The sequence below is a fragment of the Danaus plexippus genome, assembly GCF_018135715.1.
Source record: "Danaus plexippus chromosome 9 unlocalized genomic scaffold, MEX_DaPlex mxdp_24, whole genome shotgun sequence".
NCBI classification, from domain to species: domain Eukaryota; kingdom Metazoa; phylum Arthropoda; class Insecta; order Lepidoptera; family Nymphalidae; genus Danaus; species Danaus plexippus.
In genome coordinates this window covers 2,218,321-2,232,646 of record NW_026869847.1, presented here as the reverse complement: position 1 = coordinate 2,232,646, position 14,326 = coordinate 2,218,321, and the positions used below count along the sequence as shown (strand labels likewise).

Here is a 14,326-nt window from a genome sequence, read left to right as displayed (position 1 = left end):
GATTATGTATGAACTTATGTTTTGGCATAAGAACCGTCTAAAAAAACCACCTTTGTAAATTAAATTTTTCACAATTCTAATCATATTGCAACTCATTTAAGTTAAAAGTAATGAAAAATGAAATCTTAAAAAATATGTAGAAAATCACTTAAATCTTCCAAAGCAGTATATATTAAGTTAAAAGAAAAAGCACGGCAATAATTATTTTTTTACATAATTTATACTGAAAATATAGATCACGACATAAATAGAAATAAAACACAATTTTTAATTATCCATTATATTTCTATAATGCAATTGATCTTGGAACATTCTTAGAAAAACTTTGTACTTTTTATCATGGAATGATTTAATATCTTGGTTTGGTAAAACAACATCTGCCATTCCCCCCATACTTTGAATAGCAGTTTTTACATCACTAAAATGCTTAGAAACACATGCTCCTAAAATAGCTGATCCAACCAGCACAGACTCCTTCTCATGGGGCAATAGAACAGGCAGTCCTACAGAATCTGCCTGGATCTGTACAAAGAGTGGATCTTTGGTAATTCCTCCACATATGGGTAAAGACTTGAATTGTGAATAACCAGAGTGTACTAGAACATCTATAATATGCCTGGTGCCATACTGAAATATTTATAAAGTAAAATTTTATTTAAAAACTGTATATTAAATATAGTGATAAAAATGATTTTTATATTACAATAAATATTTCGACATTAATACTACTTACTGATAGAGCTTGTAATGTGGCTAAATAAAGAAGAGCTAAGTTTTCTTCACTGTTATCAATGGTTAATCCAACTATTATGCCCTTCATGGTAGGGTCTGCTAAAGGAGAACGATTCCCATGGAAATCTGGCCAGATATGAAAATCTTTGGTCAGCAAACTAAGGTCTGTAAGGCCTTTACTTTCTGCCATTTTTGTTAACAGTTCTCTCAAATAGTTTCTTACTCTAAAAGCATAATAAATTATATAAGAGAAAATAACTCAAAATATAATAAAAACTTTCTAAGAAACACTTACTCTCCAGTATTTAAATCCTTTAAGAGAATTCCTCCCATGGGATGGCTTGAAATTACATGATCTAGTAGCATGCCTGATGCACTTTGACCTGCTTCATTTAACCACATGTCAGGTACCATAGCGCTAAAGTAAGGACCCCATATTCCCTGGACACTTATAGGGTCCTTATTAACAGCCATATGACAGGTAGAGGTACCACAAATTAATCCTAACCTGGTAGACATTTGCTGATCAATATCTTCTCCCTTAGTACCAATCATACCAAGACCGCCGGCATGAGCATCAATAATCGATGTGGCGACTGGTGTACCAGCTAAAAGACCCAATTTTTCTGCAACTTCTTCCCTTAAACCTCCACAATAATCTCCTGGCATTAACACCTTACTACCAATTTTTTTTAAATTATCCTCAACCAGATCGTCCAGACCAATTGATTTTAGGAAAACAACATTCCAACCCTGTTTACTTTCTGTTGAATATTCATAGTTCCACTTACATACCAATGAACATAATGATCTTGTTGTAGCACCAGTTGCCTTCCAAGTCAGGAAATCTGGGAGATCAAAAAAGTACCCATATTCAGGCCAAGACTTGGACATATGTCTCTTTAACCAAAGTAGTTTAGGCATTTCCATTTCTAAACTAACTTTTCCACCAACATAGTTCAGGATAGAATGGCCAGTTTTGTTAATGATATCTGCTTCATCTTGAGCTCGATGATCCATCCACATAATAATATTCTGGTCATCATTGTTAGAGTTGCTAACAGCCTTTGGATTTCCATTATTATCCAAGACTACAAGAGAACATGTAGCATCAAATCCAATACCTTTTATATATTCTTTATCAATATCTTTGGTCACGGTCTGAAAATATTTACATTTTAACATTGATTTCTGATTTAACATTAATAAATACTTAGCAATTGTTGTTATTACTAAATTTAATTATTAATTTTAATTTGAAAACATTTAAAAGATTTTTCTTAATGAGATATAAGACTTTCGGGAGTTTTATTCGTGTCTCATTCACATCTCGTCTGCCCGTGATCACGGTTGCTGAAAAGTAACCGAAACGTGGGGAGTATGTAGTTTTAACAAAAAATAGGGCACGCGTAGTATGTCCGAAAAATATAAGTTTCATTTAAAAGATTTTTCTTATATTTATTGTGTATATTATTTCTGTGTAAGCAACAAACGAAGATTTTATAAATTATAAGTAAGAAATATGATTGTTTACCTTGATAACATGTTCACAACATTCCCATACATCAGTCGAAGATTGTTCATAATAATCTACTTTGGGTTTCCATGTTTTCAAATTTTTGGCGGCTAATTTAATGACACGTCCAGTTGGATCAACTAACGCACCGCGTACACTCCCTGACCCAACATCTACCCCAATAAAATATACCGGATTCATAACTGCGGTACCTTAAAGATTTCAAAATATTAAAATAAAAATAGTCTTCATTTATGAAATGGTTTAAACAAAAAGAAAATCAAAACACCTTATCAAATGTGAATATTGATAATTATGTCTTCATGATAAAACTAGTAATAAAATATAAACTTATTGACCTTGGAGTAGGACTGTGTATAAAAATCGATTTTCCATTAAATATAGCTTTTATCAAATCTTACTTATACGATACTGCAATCGATTACAAGAGAGAAGTTAAAAGTTTATAGGAAAGTATCATTTTTATATCGGTTGCTTTATTAACAATTGACAGCTCTATCTAGAAAATATATATTCAAAACAACTTATTTCTTGAAAACCAAAAAAGTGAGAATCTTCTTCCTAGTAGTATAACTTTTAAAGTTATATAAAGTATTACCTACTTACTGAAATAATTATCTATGGTGACGATCTCTTTTCATCTCCCTTTTTTTTCGCTTTTATCAAAATCTACAAACATTTTAATACAGCAGAAAAGCAGAGTTTAACACAAAGGAATAAATAAAAATACTCAGTAATATTGAAAATTATGAAAAAAAAAGTTAATTTATTTTTCATGTTATGTACTTATTTTCAATATATTTGATATAATATAGAAACCCTATATTTGATATAATATAGAAACAAATAACTTTGATTATATTGAACATATTCATATATATATATATATATATATGAAAGAAATATTGCAAAGCGATAGAACACAACATATCACATCGAAAGAAAATCGATATTAGTTTTAGATAAACATCCCTATGTCGAAGATAAGATGTTGATGATACACAATCTCCATAACCTTTTTGTCCTTGGAATTACTTCAGAGAATAATAAGTGCGTATAGTGCATAATATGAATTTATATGACATCTTGATGTTCACGATAGAGGCGTAACCTAGTATGGATGTTAACGTTTATTATAACTTGTAAATGGATAATATATTACTATTATTTTAATACACTATAAAAACTTATATTATGTCAAAAAAATATGAACTAATGATCAATTGTAATTAAATATTCAAATCTAGTTTTTTTTTAAAACCCCATTTGCTAAGATTAACAGAATTATAAAATTTTTAGTTAATTTTGGTTAAAAGTAATATACGTTTCATGTGGAAATTTGTATTTAAACTTAATAGACCTATTTAAAAATAATTCTGACGTTATCGCTCTAAACATTTATTTTTAAATGGTAGTATAATAATAAATATAGAATTTTATTCATTCACAATATTATCACTAAGACTGAGTAATCTTTTTCTAAAATATATACCTACAAATTAAATACTTGATTCATAAATTAACAATTCATTTCTTTTTTCATAAGGATTATTGTCTGTGAACTTTATTGCTAGCTCGTAATGATGATGCTTCAGATACAGCACTCCAGCGTTCAAATTATTTAGTTGGCGGTGAGACAAAAAAGACATGTTAAACGGAGAAGCGGCACGTAGAGATTGAACTCTTTGCAATCTTGTTCATATATATAGGTACAAAGGCCACCAAGCCTGATGAACACGTGCACAACACGAAATGTAAGAAAATTTTGCAATCGGTTAACCAGACAATAAAAAGAGGAGACTATGTTCCAACACTTAAAAGATAAGTTTATCCTAGTCAATCTCTTACTCTAAGGCTCTTACTCTTATTAAACACCGTAACTAATGTCTTAACTCGAAGTTGTTATCCCTTAGCAAACGCTATCCTTTCTTTTGTTAGTGTAAAAGAATTATATTGGCTACGGTAAGAATATTATAAGTTAATACAGGAGCATCGTGTTATTAAATATCCTATAATATTGCCCTGTCTACAGTTGTCAAAAAATTACAATTCTGCCACACATCGGAGATAGGAAGAGAATTCCTCTCTAAACATTTAGGACGGAATTCTAGTGTAGGAAATTTATTGCATCAAGAGTAAAAAGATTAGGCCTAAAAAAGTAGCCTGAACGCTGCCTGCCTTCTTAACCGCCCTATTCACATATTATATAGATGAAAAAATGTTCCGAAATAGATATGTTAAATATTTCTAGTAATAAAAGATGGCACCTTGTGGAATGAAGCTAAGAGTTGCGTTTAAGTTGGTAAGGCATAATTTGTCTTAATTTGGCAATAAATTGCACCACACAACAAGGTGGTACCTCTAGTTTTGCAAGGATTTTGTTAACTGTGCTTGAATTTACGAGTGACAATGACAGATGTCAATATGTTTTTATTATAGGTTTAAAATTTCAAGCATCTAACATGTGGTGATTGGATTTTCTTAAAGGATAATCATAACAAGTATTGAATGATTAAATCATATTGTGGAATTAAAAACGGATGCATAATTTATATCAAAACCCAATTGATCAATAAAACGATAACTTTTTATATTTAATAAAATAAAATGGTCCGTTTTAAAAACAGGTAAATTATTTTATTACAAATATATATATATTTTCTTAACTCGTTTATTGAGTTATTATTTTTACTTGTAGATATGTTACTGTAGAAATTAATGCACCAGCTATACCTGAAAATAAACCTCTTCACTTGAAGTCGAAAATATTTCATGACACCGTTATGGATAAAATACAACTTTTATATGGTGACTTTGGAGTAGCAGCTGTGAAAATAGGATTTCTAGCAAAATATTGCAATGAGAACACACGAATAGCTATATTGAAATCAAGACATGGTCCTCATAAATTTGTTACGAGTGCCTTACCATTTGTAACTAAAATAGGTAAATTAGATGTAAATTTAAGGACTCTACATGTTGGTGCTACTTTGAAACATAGTTTTATGTTCATCCAAAAGCATCAAAGAGCTTACTTGGACTCAATGTGGTCAGAGCTTAAAACTGATGAGGAAAGAAAAGCATTGGAAAGTGCTGTCATGGATTTTAGTAAGACTGATGTAGCAATAAACTTAGAGAATCTTACATAAAACTTTTATTAAGATAATAAATACATAATAAGTTACTCAAGTATTATTATTGAGTTATAAAAATGATTTAAAGTCTTATTTTTATAAACCTTTTTACCATTATAGGGTTACTTGAATTTAAAAAAAACCTTAATCTTAATTCCAAGTTTGAAAAAAAGAATCATTAAAACATTAATAATAATTACATTCTGAACAAAAAACATAGGTCCATTTCTAGAGAATTAGAAAATATAAGAACTCCTTACATTTTTATTATAAAACTCTTCTTAAATGTTGCTATCTACATAATATATACTATTATATGTCTATACAAAAATTATAATCATACTTAATAACATAAATTACTCTTATTATAAAGAATTGTAACAATTTTTAAAACCAAAGCATGTATTGTGATATATTTTTAAGTGCCTTATAATTTTTATTCCGGAATACTCAAGTACAATTTTTTTGTCAAAGTAGATTTAGATAGTGGTACTTGAGGTTTGTGTAGTTTAGTGCATAAAGCTGTAACATTATAGGTCACCTTAGTAAAAATGTCGATCAGATGTTCATATTTGGCTCTTTTCTTTATAAGTGCACAGATACATTGGATAAATATTGATCCTTTATCTTCTATTCTGAACGCTTCATATTCAGGAGCAGTAGCCCAATAGACCAAGAAATGAGATTTTTTTAAATAGAAATCGTTTAAAGGTGGACTGTCTGCAACAATTTTATTTTTCACCTCCGACTCGGTTTCTACTTGACAAGCTTGAAGGATGAGTACTTTTGGAATACCACGGAGATGATGGGCATGTTCAGAGTCTAATAGATTTTGTATATCATCTATTTTCACCCTTACCGAGTCTGCTGCATAAACATGGTCTCTTACACCATGAGAAAGTATACACAGCATAAAAACGCTATCTTCAGCTGTGACATGATATTTCAAGACATCTTTTATAAATTGAAAAACTTCTTCATGATTTAAGTTAGATTTACTTTTTACTTTGAAATTCAATGACGTCATAGTTCTCTCTAAAGCCATAAGATCCAACCTAGAACCCAAACGGTCTTCTAAATCAATGTGTTCATTGTTTTGTAGGCTTTGTTTCGAAGGATAAAACTTGTCTTGGTTTATTATGCAACACACACCGATTCTTTTTCTATTTTTTATAACATATGCATCTTTTAATAGCATTGTGTCAGATTTGAAATTAGCCCCAGGTTCATTTTCGTCATTGTGACATTGGTTCATCAGCTCAAATATCTCATCAAAGCCCTCTTGATATTTGTCTTCTTTGATTTTTGATGGTCCAGGAATGTTGTATGTTTCTATACTAGTAAAGTTCTGAGGTTTATTTTTTAAGTTTGGTGAATTTATTTGCTCTTGTATTTCCCTTAAGACTGATGCTAATATACTGACCGTTGAAAATTTTTCAATAATTTTCGCAAGCTCTTCAATATCATAGGTATTGGTGTAAGATTTTTTGTCTTTATCATAATATCCCAATTTAATAAACCTTTTTGATATTAGTTCCAGTAAAACTAATTCACATGTTCTATATTCAGCTACATTATAATTGTATGATATAAGTGTCTTTTGCAATCTAGAAAATATTTCAGAATTTAAACTTTCACAAAGTTTATACAGAACTTTCTTCATGGGATCTGTATAAATGCTAACATTGAGGTTGTCCGGTAAGTAGTGTTTCCTAATTTGCGAGACATCAAATCCAAGTTTTCTTATAATATTGTATAATCTACAAATAGTTAAAGCTTCCAGAAATTCATACTTCCATGTTTGGCGTGATTGTGCATGAAGTGCCCAGTCATAGAGCAAGTTTACACTATGGCGTGCTTCATCGTTAGATAGCCTCTGATAAACAATTAATCGCTGAAGAGCCGTGTCTGGGGTTTCGTACAATAAAAACACCAAAGAAACCATATCATAAGGATCAATATCTTTTTGTATTTCCAAAATTATGTCGACACGTAGATTGTTAATACTACGAAATATGTTATTGTTATCATTTTCTGTTTGGGCATCAGAACGCAACATTGTCAAACAATTAGTTTGCGGAATATTTGAATTGTAACTAAAAATAAAATAGTATTAGTCTAATTATATATACGTAATGTGTTTATGAAGAATGATATATACCGTATACCTACATATAAATAATTTTTCTACTCCACCATATTATAAAGAAAAAGGGACTTCACCTTGTTTATCAAAAATAACAACGACCCATGTACGTTAATACACGTCCACCGAAATAAAAAGGTTTATGCAAAGAATTTCTAGCTAACAAAAATAAAGGAATTACAATAATATTCACTATTAAATTAATTCTGCGGCACTTAGTCTATACTTTAATGTTATCCTGTTTATTGTTACTTTTTTTGTGCTATGACTTCATGTTGCTGCTTTAAATAAGTCATTGTCAGACGTCAATAGCCCAATAACAAATGAGGATGACAGTTTAAATGCAAGGATACTTGAAATTATTTGTTATTCAATCTGTATAATACCTACCACTAAGTATTCAATGTTATGAAAAACACTTAAATAATATCATATTTTTTAAGTTTTTACTTCGTGATTGTATTATTTTATATTTGACTTAAAAATGCATAACGCTTTATGATTTTGCTTGTAATCGAATAATTTTTAGTTTTAATTGAAAGTAGAGTTACGAAATTATTAGATTTCATTTCATTTTATTATTATATATATTCTTGTCTTATCGTCCAATCTATCCCCTTGCAAAACATCATTCTATATATATTTTCGAAGGCCATATTTTAAATAAACAACAACATAGAAGTTTTCATTCAGATGACAAAAAAGTCGTCTTGATTACCTTTAATAGAATACATTTCAATTTAATTGACATGCGTTTGGGTACACTAACCAACTACTTACTAAACCAATATTATTTACAAAAAATAATATGCATAAATAAAGTTGTTTGCATATGAAAATATACACGATAACTACATTTTTTTATTTGTTTGTAATTCTGTTAGTTTCACCTAATTACCTACAGGTTGATTAATTTTGTTGTGAATTTCATTTGCAGGTAGGAAAGAGGTACTTAGTAAGTAAAGTTTACAATATCTATAAAAAGTATGTAGTGAATACACTTCTGTTTTTTTGTAACTACTAGCGGCATTCCGACTACTGTCATCCTAAATTTGATTGACGTTTTAGACTTTTTAGGTTACAAATTATATTGAAATTGTACCTGTAATACTTAAAATATTTAACGAAATCAATGTAATTAGGTGTAATATGTCCACTTCACGAACAGATATATTGAAATTATATAAAAATTTGATATTATATTCAAAAACATTGAGGTTTACGGACGTTAATTATTTTAAAAGAAGAATCAGAAGTGAATTTAAGAAAAATAAGACATTAAATAACTCAGAAGATATAAGTTACGCAATTAAGGTAATTTAAATTTAATTTTACCGCAGTATATATACTTTAAAAATGTTTACTGAGCATTTGTGATTACAGAAAGGCGAAGCTTTACTTCAACGGGGTAGTGTCGTATAAAATGTTGACATTCAGAATTTTAAACAATGTAAATAGAAGCGTCTCAGCTTTTCAAAAAAATTCTTCAGCATTAAAACATACCATTGATTTCTCTAAAGTACCGAAAATTAATGAATGTGATCTAACAGAACAATTTGTTAGAGGATCAGGGCCAGGAGGTTCAGCAGTTAATAAAAATTCTAACTGTGTTGTTTTGACACATATACCTACAGGTACATATATAAATTGATTGATTATATATTTGATAAAAAAAAAATTTGATGTAATTCTTCTCATGTATAAGTTATTGTCTAAAGGTTTGTTTAATTTGTATCTACCATTTTATTTTACAAAGGTGTATAACAGAATTAAACTATAAACATTTCAATTTTGTTAAATATGTTGGTAGACAAAATATTATCACACTGAATTAGTGATAAAGCCACAGATTATTATGCACTTAAATAATTTTATTTTTAAATAGTATGTTTTATACTTTTTTATTGTATTTTTGTAGGTATTGTTATAAAATGTCACACCAGCCGAAGTCAAGATGAAAACAGAAAAATGGCACGGGACATGTTGATAGCTAAGTTAGATGATATTATCAATGGTAAGGATAGTGTAGAATCCCAGAAGAAAATGATTGAAGAAAATAGATTCAAAAAAGTCGAATATAAAAAAAAGAAAAGAGCTGAAATTAAAGAGAAATGGAAAAAACGAGAAGGCCTTATATAAGTAACAGATTTGTGTATAGTTTAGATATTGATCTTAGGATTTATTGAAACAATCTGTTTTATAATAAAAAAATAATGAATCAATAAATATTTTATTTGTATATCTTATTGTGACAAAAATACATCCTTTTTTTATTAAAAAATTATATAATATATTACTTGTAAACAATTTATGATTAATTTTTGGTCTATGAGGACATATTCTGGGATAAATGCTTATAAATAATAGCAACTTATGTCAGTATGTTTCAAATATACTGTTCAAGCAATTCACAGAGGTATTACTATACTTTACTATATTTACTAAATTTTTATAAAGAACCTCTTTTTGGAAATTGGCTGTATGTCTGAAAGCAATGTACATTCACCATTTTTCAGATAACTTATGATTTATTTGATACATATGTTTTTTCTTTGAACATTAGTATGTAATATTATTTATGTATACCTTTATCAAAGCCAGTGCTAGACTAGAATACATGTTTCAAAATAAAAAAAATCACAAATAGTAAAATTTATAACTAAAAAAGATTATGTGATAATGTTAGAAAAACAATTATCTTTTCATATAAAAGTTTAACTTAAAATTTTAGCACTACCCAAGTTGACAAAATAACAAGAAGGATTAAATGTAAGTTTTATTTCTACAAAACATTAACCTAAACTCGAAGTTTTTTTTCGTTACTTATCTATACAAATGTTATAAATAACTACGTTATGACTTGAAGACTTCGTACTTTTACACAGTATTCTAATGTTTCTCAGTAAGTTAAACCGAATTATATGCATTTTACTTATATTCTAAATAAAGAAATGGTCAAAAGGGGGTTTTAAATTATCACGGCCAATATTATAAGCCATTTGTACATCTGGATATTTGGCACTCTTTCCATAAAAATATAACATAAGTGATTTTTATGAATTCTCGTGATATAGACGTTAGATGGCGGTGTGTGTAGCGGACCATATTTTTAATATTAAATTCGATTATCTTGGTAACGTTAATTGGAATTATTTAATATTTTAATGTTAAACGTTGCTTATACAGGGTGCGCGTCACTGCCAGCCACGATTAAAATAATACTACGAAATTGTTTAGACATTTATTATAATAAAGTCACATAGTTAAACCTATATCGAAACAACATTAATGTGTGTTTCTGGAATCTTCTGGTTAAGGTGGCCATGGATTTTAACCGCAAAGCCACCGACGTCGTCTGAGTACCCGGTTTAAACCGGTTAAAAAATTTCTTTTAGCTTTGCTAACTGCATCATGAAATTCAAGAATAAATCATGAATAACAAAACAAAAACGAAATATAATATTTTGGATATAAATAAATACCAATTTAATTACCTAAATAGGTATTAATCGGCTAAGTTATTTGGATAGGCCAAGATAGAATGACTGCCTAGACAGCTCTGTCTGGATGTAGAGGGTAGGCTTAACGATTAAGAAAAGCGTTTTTTAATCGTGTTTCTGAGCTTGATCCAAACCCTTATTAAAAGTTGTAGGAATATCACTATCGCTTTTATAAGCACATATTTCTATTTGCCGACGACTTTCTTTATTCCTGCATTCCTGATAAGTAAAGTTTCATCGTCCTCTACCTAATTTGAACTCTATTAAAGGAGAATGTGGTTGGGTTGTTTAGCTTCGAAATACACAATTATGAAGGCTAAAGATAAATTGTAACCACACGTATTTTTTTTTTGCATTAAGAGGCTTTTCATCTTGTACTTTTGTTATTTTACCCGTAATTGAGACATATTAATGCTGTGTGTGCGACTGCAGAAGAGATTTGTTTGTTTCCTTTTAATCACATAGCTGTATTTAATTCCTTAGACCAAAATAAAAACTAAATATGAAACGACCTCTTTAATATTATTTTGTTGCAGATATTTGTTAGTTACGGAAATAATATTTTAAACTATACTTGCATTTTATTCCGGATAACTGTAGGTACTTGCGTTACTTATACGGGATAACGTAACAATGCTCTCAGAGTTTTGTTTGCTATGTTTAATTGACATTATTGTTACAACAGTGTAATCGTAATTATAAAATAGATCCAGTGCAGAAGTTGCTCTTTAATTGTATTTTCTAGTAGTTCTTGAAAACGATCCAGGAATTAAACGATAAGTATCTGTATTTTTTTTTGTAAATGTTTTTACGGCTCTGGATACGAGTCGTTTTCAGCCTGATAAGTTTCTGCGAGTTATAAGATTGCCAGTTAAAATCGTACTTCTGTTGATGTATCCTCAGTTATAAGTAAACGTAACAAAAATTATAGACATTAAAGTTTTCTCTATGTATAGCCACTATGTATAACAGTTCAATATTTTGTGCAATCTAATACCTATTCGTACATACAATACATAGTCGAAGCGCCGCAAATGCAATTTGTAGTTTCGAAGTATGCAAATTATGTTGTAACTGACATAAATGAAACCACCAAATAGGAAATAGGAACAAAAGTTTGCATCGAAAAATGCTTTATATACATTATAATAGTAGTTATTTTACACTTTTCTATTTAAAAACTTTAACAAACTAATAATATTTTCTAAGACATAATAAATATTGTGTTTATTAAACTCGAATTCATAGATTATAGGCGATGTTTTCCAGACCACCGTTTGGGACCCTAACAATTAAAAAAAGCTCGTGCGATGGTTATTTCAATACTTGTATATGTCAAGTACATATGTAAACTAGCATAATCATTTGAGGTACGTGGGCTTTTATACTAATATAAACTACAATTTTATCGACTTTAATACAAAGTAATGTAACAATTTCAAAAGCACTCTTAAGTAACATAACCTGCTCTCTTGTGCTTATGGTAGAATATAAATTATTGTTTGCAGTCATTTAATGAATATTAAGAACAAGTGGTTCTGGTTTACATCAGGGGTTTAAAGATATAAAATTTAAAATAACATATAACCATAACAATAAGAATTGAAAATTTATAATTTGATTATTCCATATCTTAATAATAAGTTGATATGGTTCGTTATAAGTATTCAGGTTTCCTGCAGAAGAAGTTAAATTAGTTTATTTATTCATACGTTTATTTTGCTGAACACCAAATAACATAATAAATGGTAGTATTGCATAGAGATAAACATTTAAATTAAGGAATATACTAAAATTGGAACGATGCAGGGAAGATTAGCATGGCCCCTGCGCAAGGATGACAAACAAAATCGTGAAGCGTACCATATTTTTTATTCACACATGACATTTGAGAAATTTATAAGGAAACGTCAATAACTAAAAGAGAGAGAGAGAGAGAGAGAAAGTTGTACGTTCATTATTTACATTTCTTTTATATTTAAAACTATTTAAAGCGTCCCAATGATTAAAAACTATCAGCTGCTCACACGATCAGTGTGAAATATTTGTAAAATCAAAAAATTGACTGAAATTATCAAATCTATTTACCTCACGATGTAACCGAATATGGAAATGTCACATTTACGATCATTATAATTAACGTGTAATTTTCTTTTACAACGAGAATGATATGATTAATTTCTGTAATGAAATAACGTGTAAAACGGTGCGGCGACAGGAAAATGCTACCTCTTTGCCCTTAGGCTTCGGGTCCTACATTACTCGAACATTCTTAATGGGATTCCTCCGTATTTGTTCTTAATGTAAGAATATGAAAAAAATATAAGTTAATTGGTAGATTAAATTAATTTAATATTAATATTAGCTTGAAATTCGGCCTATTATATATTTTATATTTCTGCATATTATATTTTATCCATTGATTATAAGCATACAGTAAGAAAGTACTTAAGCCACTCCTATAGTATCGTAGGGATAACATTTGGTAACGAATGTTCAAAATCTTCATATATTTTTTTTTGCCAAACGTTTTCATAAAGTTAATGACAGCGCTACGTTTATCCCAGTTGACCGAATATATAACTTCTGTGTGAATGCACAAAATGTGAAAATGTACATTGAGAAGCTTTTTAATACATCAGACATTTTTCAGGCACAGACTTTCCAGTGTGAACAGTACGGTTATTCGGTTATATATACGGTTACATATATATAATATGCATCAAGAAATAATGCTATTAAAATATATCATTACTTTGATTGGACACAAGTCTCTCGTGAATTTTTATATTAACTAAAAAAAATGTTTAATTCGTGCATTTATTTTAAGTAACCGGATTAGAAAATACGTAAAAAGATACGTCACAGCTTAAAATATACTTACTATTTTGCTTAGATTCATTACTTATTAAGATATACGCTAGAACATAGATTTGCAAGCACCAACTGTTAATAGTGATCAAATAAAAACATCAATGTCATTACACATACAGTTTCTAAATATGGATAAAGGAGGACATTAGAAAGACCAATTCTAATATTTTAAGAAATATTTAAGATGTAAATACCTATTATATTTGGTAAAAATGGTTTTTTCATCTCCCACAAAGAGTGCTTCGAATTTTATATCTTCTATATTCATAATTTTTTTTATGTGAAACGTGGTAAACGAGCAGAGGGCCTATTTGATGGGCAGTAGTCATCGTCACCTACGGACGTCCTCAACATCATAAATAGGGGATAAGGAGATGGCAGGAAAGGGTGGGAACAAGGAAAG

The 14,326-nt window shown here is 29.2% G+C and overlaps 4 protein-coding genes and 1 non-coding gene across 9 annotated transcripts; 3 read left to right on the top strand and 2 right to left on the bottom strand.

Annotated features, from left to right (window-relative positions):
• Nucleotides 1-264: 264 nt before the first annotated feature.
• Nucleotides 265-2,996, bottom strand: LOC116767627 (FGGY carbohydrate kinase domain-containing protein). 3 transcript variants are annotated; one of them, XM_032658040.2, is made up of 5 exons: nucleotides 2,876-2,996; nucleotides 2,267-2,460; nucleotides 1,028-1,893; nucleotides 734-956; nucleotides 265-627 (listed from the first exon to the last, which is right to left on the bottom strand). In XM_032658040.2, the coding sequence occupies exons 2-5, from the start codon at nucleotides 2,447-2,449 to the stop codon at nucleotides 268-270; spliced, it is 1,632 nt and encodes a 543-aa protein (XP_032513931.2). In that variant the 5' UTR covers nucleotides 2,450-2,460; nucleotides 2,876-2,996; the 3' UTR covers nucleotides 265-267. The 3 variants fall into 3 exon arrangements, with proteins under 3 accessions (XP_032513931.2, XP_032513928.2, XP_032513930.2); XM_032658037.2 differs by lacking the exon at nucleotides 2,876-2,996 and adding an exon at nucleotides 2,608-2,728; XM_032658039.2 differs by lacking the exon at nucleotides 2,876-2,996 and adding an exon at nucleotides 2,538-2,677.
• A 1,333-nt stretch (nucleotides 2,997-4,329) lies between these two features.
• Nucleotides 4,330-5,453, top strand: LOC116767438 (ribonuclease P/MRP protein subunit POP5). Of its 2 annotated transcripts, XM_032657758.2 has the most exons (3): nucleotides 4,555-4,571; nucleotides 4,709-4,896; nucleotides 4,968-5,453. In XM_032657758.2, the coding sequence occupies exons 2-3, from the start codon at nucleotides 4,877-4,879 to the stop codon at nucleotides 5,416-5,418; spliced, it is 471 nt and encodes a 156-aa protein (XP_032513649.1). In that variant the 5' UTR covers nucleotides 4,555-4,571; nucleotides 4,709-4,876; the 3' UTR covers nucleotides 5,419-5,453. The 2 variants fall into 2 exon arrangements, with proteins under 2 accessions (XP_061383202.1, XP_032513649.1); XM_061527218.1 differs by having other exon boundaries at nucleotides 4,330-4,896.
• On the bottom strand, nucleotides 5,406-7,858 carry LOC116767481 (caspase-8). Of its 2 annotated transcripts, none has more exons than XM_032657819.2 (2): nucleotides 7,576-7,858; nucleotides 5,406-7,499 (listed from the first exon to the last, which is right to left on the bottom strand). In XM_032657819.2, the coding sequence occupies exon 2, from the start codon at nucleotides 7,460-7,462 to the stop codon at nucleotides 5,840-5,842; it is 1,623 nt and encodes a 540-aa protein (XP_032513710.2). In that variant the 5' UTR covers nucleotides 7,463-7,499; nucleotides 7,576-7,858; the 3' UTR covers nucleotides 5,406-5,839. The 2 variants fall into 2 exon arrangements, with proteins under 2 accessions (XP_032513710.2, XP_032513711.2); XM_032657820.2 differs by having other exon boundaries at nucleotides 7,627-7,858.
• A 644-nt stretch (nucleotides 7,859-8,502) lies between these two features.
• On the top strand, nucleotides 8,503-9,782 carry LOC116767482 (mitochondrial translation release factor in rescue). Its single transcript, XM_032657821.2, has 3 exons — nucleotides 8,503-8,863; nucleotides 8,933-9,183; nucleotides 9,468-9,782. The coding sequence occupies exons 2-3, from the start codon at nucleotides 8,973-8,975 to the stop codon at nucleotides 9,686-9,688; spliced, it is 432 nt and encodes a 143-aa protein (XP_032513712.2). The 5' UTR covers nucleotides 8,503-8,863; nucleotides 8,933-8,972; the 3' UTR covers nucleotides 9,689-9,782.
• A 3,035-nt stretch (nucleotides 9,783-12,817) lies between these two features.
• On the top strand, nucleotides 12,818-12,921 carry LOC116767813 (U6 spliceosomal RNA). The gene has a single exon (XR_004353340.2). It is a non-coding gene; the product is annotated as a U6 spliceosomal RNA (small nuclear RNA).
• Nucleotides 12,922-14,326: the final 1,405 nt, after the last annotated feature.